Source organism: Odontesthes bonariensis, chromosome 2 (assembly GCF_027942865.1).
Source record: "Odontesthes bonariensis isolate fOdoBon6 chromosome 2, fOdoBon6.hap1, whole genome shotgun sequence".
NCBI lineage: Eukaryota > Metazoa > Chordata > Actinopteri > Atheriniformes > Atherinopsidae > Odontesthes > Odontesthes bonariensis.
In genome coordinates this window covers 44,514,252-44,520,911 of record NC_134507.1, presented here as the reverse complement: position 1 = coordinate 44,520,911, position 6,660 = coordinate 44,514,252, and the positions used below count along the sequence as shown (strand labels likewise).

The window sequence follows — 6,660 nt, the reverse complement described above, 5'->3', positions numbered from 1 at the left end:
GGTCATTTCCTAGTACAGTTAGTGTCATCAACAGATCAGGCTGTTAGCTGTATGTGTGGAGAAACTCCAGCAAAGTCTGTGGGCCATTAAAACATGAAGCATTTTCAGCTAATGCTAATGCATACTACATTACAGTGTTTCACTGACTATTTTTAGAAGTGTTTCACTGTATCACAAGTTCTTTATAATACAATGTTTGTTTTTCTCAGAGTGCAACTGATGAAGCTGTGTCCATCATACACTTCCCCAAGTCTGCTGAAGGTCTGAGGAGGAGGAAGAGAGGCTGGGTTATTCCTGAAATCTCTGTTTCTGAGAACGAAAGAAAAGCTTATCCTCTAAAAATCTCTCAAGTAAGATGAAGTAAATTTGTTACTGAAGTGCATTTTGAATATTGTTTCCTCTGCACTGTGCTGATTATTTGTAAGGCTGTATTTCTAGTATGTTTAAATGATCCTAACCCCTTCAGAATGACCTTAAAACCACAATTTGACCCGTTTACTAAACCCGACAATTTGAGATGACGGTCCATTGCTTTGTTCTGGGACAGTAAAGATGATTTCTAATGATCACATTATATTGCTGTCCAGAGTACAGAGAACTGACAGAATCAGTCTCTGAACAGTATTTAGAATATTGTAACCAGATAAACCAGATTTTTTTTTAAAATGTGGGTACTCCTGCTGCAAAAAAACAACTGATTAAAGCCTTTCCTATTCCATGGACCAGCAGGATGCCATTGACTGATCTCTACCATCAGCTCTGTACTGTACATGCTTAACAATATTATGACTATACTTGTGAGTTAGTGGTATTAACTAAGGCCGGGTGTGCTTTGTCCAGATCCGCTCTGACGAGGACCAAAAGAGGAAGATCTATTACAGCATCACTGGTCCAGGAGCTGATGAGGAACCTATTGGCCTTTTCACCATGGACAGGACCAGTGGTATTCTGTATATCACACAACCACTCGACAGGGAGAAGCAGGCAAAGTACATGGTAAGCATCCTCTCTGGTAGCTTTATACACCCTTTGTCTCAGTTTGAACTCCCCTGGGATGAAAGGGAAAACCAAATTACTGCTTTCTTAGCTCATACAATCAAGAAATCCAGTGAAACACACCTTCACTAGTTCCTTCACCGAGTTAGGTCATAAGCTTCAGGTTTTCCACAGACTTTAGGCATTGATTTAACAGTGTGCTGGTGTTCTCCTGTTGGATCGCACCATATTATACAAAGTATGAAATAAGAATGCACGCTGCTGGTCAAAGGTTTGAGCACGCACCTACCCATTCATTTTGAGGCGTCCAGACTTGAGTTGGACAGTATATTGTTATGTCTTCATGTACAGAAGCAGTTGACAAATGAATACATCTCAAACAGCAAAGTTGAACGGACAAGTTGATTTAAAAACTAAGAAAAAAAGGTAAATCATACTGAGCTGCCCCCTTAATATGTTTCTCTGGACACATGTTCAGGAAACACATGTTCATGTTGTTCAGTTGTCTAATTTTTCAGCTTCTTTGTAAAACCAAATCTTAATCACAAATACCTGCTGTAAGTACATTTCTATCTCACTTTTCTAGTCTTGTTGACCTCTCAAAGCGCTTTACACTACACGCCGCATTCATCAGCCACATAAACATCATACAGCACTTTTTAAAGCCTGTGCAGGAAGCCAGGGATTGAGCCAGACCACCTCTACCATATTGTACTGAAATATATCCAGTATTCACAGCTGAAAAGTAATCGGCCAAAGGAGCACTTTCCAGTCACCTTGAAGAGATGATTTATGGATCTTCTGCCTGAGTAGTGCTGTTCACAACATCATAGAATACAGATGGCACATTTGTGTCGTCGTGCTGCTCTTTTTAAGTTCATTGTATCACTTAGAAATACTTACAAAACTGCTTGTTGATAACAGCATACTTTACATTCCCAATATAACGCTCAGTTGTGCAAAGACAACTTCATCAAAATGAAATAAAATGCCAGCCCACAGTCTCAGTACAGCGTGTTTACTTGTTGATACGACCACTGCACAAAAATGATTGGAGGTGATTAGGTGTTAACATGCTTTAACTTCATGTATTTGCCTCTCCCAACCCTTGTGTGTATCCATAAAGTCTAACATACCTGTTAAACGTTTGGAAAGACAGTATTTTTCTCATCTTTCACAGCCCTGCATTGTTTACATTGACAGGTTTCCTACCAAGAGTTGTTTGAACTGCTCATGTTCATGTGTTGTCTTGATCTCGCAGCCACTGTCTGAATATGCATCATGTGACCAGTGCGCCTGCTCCTGTGATGCGAGATGAAAGCATGTGTGTGGATTAGTCTCGCATGTATGATATGATGCATGTGTTTGTTTCTGTCTGCAGTTTAAAGCACATGCTGTTGCAGAAGGGACGGGAAAGGCTGAAGAACCTATGGATGTTAATGTCATCGTAATTGACCAGAATGACAACAATCCAATTTTTGAAAAATCCACCTACATTGGAGAAGTTGCTGAGGCCTCAAAAATAGGTAATGAAAGTGGATTTATTTCATGTAAGCCTGAAAAATACACCAGTTGATGGGTTTTATTTTTACAAGTTAAAGAAACAAAAGCACTTCGTTATAGCCATTTTCTAGTCTTCACTGGAAGCACTTTACACTGAAGTAGTAAATCCATATAGTATCTTTCAAAACAAGTTTCATTGTGTTTAAGTGGCAAATGAAAGAAACTAGTGAAAACAAAGAATTTAGAAGGACTGCTGGGTCCTCATAGTCATCTCATATAGGAGCTCTTTTGAGGTATGTTGGCTTCTTTCAGCACACTTTTTAAAATGATCTATTCATCTTTTTCTTTAAAAGAGAAATTCTTTGTAGAGGGCTAAGTGGTGAGCGCCAGAACATTATGACCAGTCCCAACACGTAAACGAAGTGCTGCTAATGTTGTGGTTCCAGAGCACCCTAACCCTGACTCATCAGGGTACATAAGCTAATCAAAACAGAGCTGGCAGTTTTCATCACCCTTTGTTTTCAGTCTACACATTAAGTTATAGTTATTAGTCAATGGTTGGTTCCTTGTTTAATGTCAGCATAGATTATAATTCTCAATATATTGAAAGAAGACAACAAAAATCCAGAGTCAATCAACAGACCTCCGCAATCACAAAGTACATCATTGGCTGGGCAAGAAAACTAGCATCGTTTTTGCTGTATTCAGCCCAGCTTTATTGGTGAATCGTCCCTTTCCTGAGCCGTTTGACAAGCCTCTTTATTTCATTTCCACTCATATCTTTCCTCTTTTCAGGTTACGAAGTGATTCAGGTTGTGGCCACAGATCTTGATGAGCCAAATAGTGACAACTCTGACATTCGCTACAGTATTTTGAGCCAGGAACCAACAGAGCCCAGTTCCAAACTGTTTGTCATCAACGAAGTCACTGGAATGATCAGAGTCAATGCTGGTGGGCTGGACAGAGAGGTGAGCCTTTAAAAGATATATTTCCCCTTTCTGAGTGTTTAAACCTACTTGTTAAAATCATCAATGTGCTGACCACCGCGCAGCCCCTAACTGGCTCCGTCATGGCTGTAATTATTAATATGCTTGCATGTGTACTATGTTGTTACCATTCCACTAGGAAGCACACCAGAGATCTCAGATCCTGAGAAAACACATTTCCTCAAATGTTGTCTTAACCACTTCAAGGTCCGATGTATCTGAAGAGACTCCTTTAGCTGAGTCTGTAAACTGATGGTAGGGTTAATGTTTTTTCTTGGTGCATTAAGCTCCGTCTTTCTTCCTACAGATTATCCCTCAGTACACACTGGTGGTCCAAGCAGCCGACATGCAGGGAAGAGGGTTGTCTGGAAATACAAAAGTAATTCTCAAGGTGACAGACAGCAATGACAACGCTCCAGTCTTTACTCAGCCATCTGTAAGTAAAACACTCCTGAGACTGTAACTTTGCTCCTTATCTGCTCAGTCATCACAGTAGATGACCACATTGCCTAGCCTGTTGATGAGCAGCGTCATTGTGTTAAAAAGTGCCCCCAAAATTCCACCACTGTGGGAGTTCATATTCATTTCATATTTATTGAACCCTTAAAGGTAGGGTAGGAGATCCTGGATTTTGAGTCCAGCGAAGCTGCATTTTGAAAATACACAGGTAAAAAGTCCCAACCCTTTTCTTCACTTTCCCCCCGAAGGCACGCCTCTAGAGTACATGAACGAGCACGAAGGTGCACGAGCGCTGTTCTGACAGCAAGCATCAATCGTTGCCGTATTTAGTATTTAGTTTATGCTAACTATACGTTTAATAATGCTAGGTGCTAGCCAAGCTGGCTCTAGTTTAGCTTCCTGCCAAGCTTCTGAACGTTCACGGAGCAGGGTACGCGCACAGGGGGAAGGAGGGGGAAGGAGGGGGAGGGGGAGGGAGGAGCAGATTGCAGTTTGATAGACGGCATCAGAATCCAATCATTGTGAACGGTCCGTTCACAATGATTGGATACTGTTTTTCCTAGATTTTACGTTCTAGAGGCCACTAAAACTTTTCATATTTGTGTCAAAACCTTTAATTAATTGGTTGCAATGGGGGTGTGAAGAGTATTTCAAGCAATATGTAAAAAAATGTTCCAGAAAAAGATCCCCTACCCTGCCTTTAATTTTATGATCTCAAGTGTTGTATTTTTAGTGAGCAATGAACTTTAACATATCCTTCATGTTTCAGTATACAGCAACGATTGCAGAAAATAAAGCGGATACTTTTGTCGTTAAAATGATGGTAACCGATGGTGATGAACCACATTCCCCTGCCTGGAATGCCAAGTTCAACATTTTTGATGGAGATGTTGGAAAACTTTTCACTGTGGAAACGGGACCTAACAAACAAGAAGGAATCCTTAAGACAACTACGGTAGGAAAAAAACAGCAAGCTACAATGTTGGGTTAAACTTGTGTGTGTTGGAAAGCTTATATCCAACTCAAATATTGGAAAATATTTTCCAGCCTTGAAAGTTCCACACCTATTTAAATGTTGCCACAAATATGAGTAAAATAAACACATCTGTTTAAGTGAATGAATAAAGAAAAAGTGTTCAATTTTCAGTTGTAGCTGTGCTACAGTCTGAACTATACACTTTTTAATATATATTTTTTTTTCCCCCCATCAAACCAGGGTCTTGATTTTGAGAAGAGCCGCACCCACACACTAGTGATTACAGTGGAAAATGATGTCCCTTTTGCTGTTCCACTTGCCACTTCCACCGCCACAGTTATAGTAACTGTGCAGGACGTCAATGAACCTCCAATTTTTACTCCAACTGTGAAGCAGGTTTCAAAACCTGAGAACCTCCCTGTCGACAGTGAAGTGGTGGTGTACACTGCTTCTGACCCAGACATCGAACGCAAGCAAAAAGTCATGTAAGGCCAAAGTGATGAAACATACCTTTAGAAACTTGTTTTTAAACTGTCTCAGTGAAAGAGTAAATATCTATATTCATCTAACCTAGGAAAGATTTCCAAACTTAAAGTAAATGGAGGTATTGCATATAAATAATATATATTGCATATAAAATAATCTTTAATCAAAATAAATCATTTTCAGGATTCTTGTTTTTAATTTTGGTGCTATTAATCCTAATTGTAAAATAGTAAAATCTATTTAAGTACAGAAAGAATTTACTACGTCAGGATAAAATCTGTAAAGTCTTTAGAGTTTGGTGTAATTTGTATTTGCTATTCAGAGCAACTGTTGAAGTGCACAGCTAAGGATCCCATATTGTGTAGGATACATGAGTTTATCCTGAGAGGATGGCAGTGACTGTATGCCCTAAACGGAGACCTCGTGAGCCGAGTGTGTGGAAAGGTCTTTGGCACGGAGAGGCTTGCATTGCGATATGAGAGGGTATGAGCTTGTGTGCTGGAACGGCTAAATCGGTTGCAACCAGGAAATAGTGTTGTGAAAGACCTGGCAAGGAGTGACATGTGGGCCATTTCAGATTGTGGTGGTCCTTTTTAATGTGCAAAATGTTCATGTTCAAAGTGGGTGGAACTGAACATGGTGACCTCAGTTACATCTGCAGCCTCAATAGTTGTCTTCACAGTTTTGGCACCCTTGGTATTCCAGAAATGCTTTTCGGAAAATGCAGTTGGTTGTTGGTCAACCAACTATCAACACAATGCCACTATAAACTTTTTAGCCCCCAATACCAAGAACACGGCAGCTCTGAGCTAACAGTGCAATACGCGTTCATTCATTCATTCATTGGTCTTAAAGTATTGGTGAAATAAAGACAGATAATGCCTTATTCAGAGGCGTTGTCTCTGCCCTGTTCTCTCCCGTTATATGGATATACACAGATCTCGAGTGATCTAAATGGCGTCCAAAGGGAGCGGTGCACCGTCAACACTGTGTACGGTGAGGGCGGGGCTCTGCTGACCTCATCTAGGGATGTCGTGGGTTGGTGGGGGGAATACTTCGAGGGCCTCCTCAATCCTACCGACACGCCTTCCGATGAGGAAGCAGAGTTGGGGAGCTCGGACGGGGGGCATCCCATTTCTGGGGCTGAGGTTGCCGAGGTGGTCAAAAAGCTCCTCGGTGGCAAGGCCCCAGGGATGGATGAGGTCCGTCCCGAGTTCCTCAAGGCTCTGGATGCTGTAGGACTGTCTTGGTTGA

The 6,660-nt window shown here is 41.0% G+C and overlaps 1 protein-coding gene across 1 annotated transcript in view; it reads left to right on the top strand.

Moving 5' to 3' along the window:
* The window catches only part of LOC142398204 (cadherin-1-like), a 32,425-nt gene that overhangs the window by 16,473 nt on the left and 9,292 nt on the right, over positions 1-6,660 (top strand). The window contains exons 5-11 of the mRNA XM_075482167.1: positions 210-350; positions 841-996; positions 2,378-2,522; positions 3,295-3,467; positions 3,793-3,921; positions 4,714-4,899; positions 5,161-5,405. Of these exons, the coding sequence (XP_075338282.1) occupies positions 210-350; positions 841-996; positions 2,378-2,522; positions 3,295-3,467; positions 3,793-3,921; positions 4,714-4,899; positions 5,161-5,405 (1,175 nt within the window). The remainder of the gene's footprint in view (positions 1-209; positions 351-840; positions 997-2,377; positions 2,523-3,294; positions 3,468-3,792; positions 3,922-4,713; positions 4,900-5,160; positions 5,406-6,660) is intronic.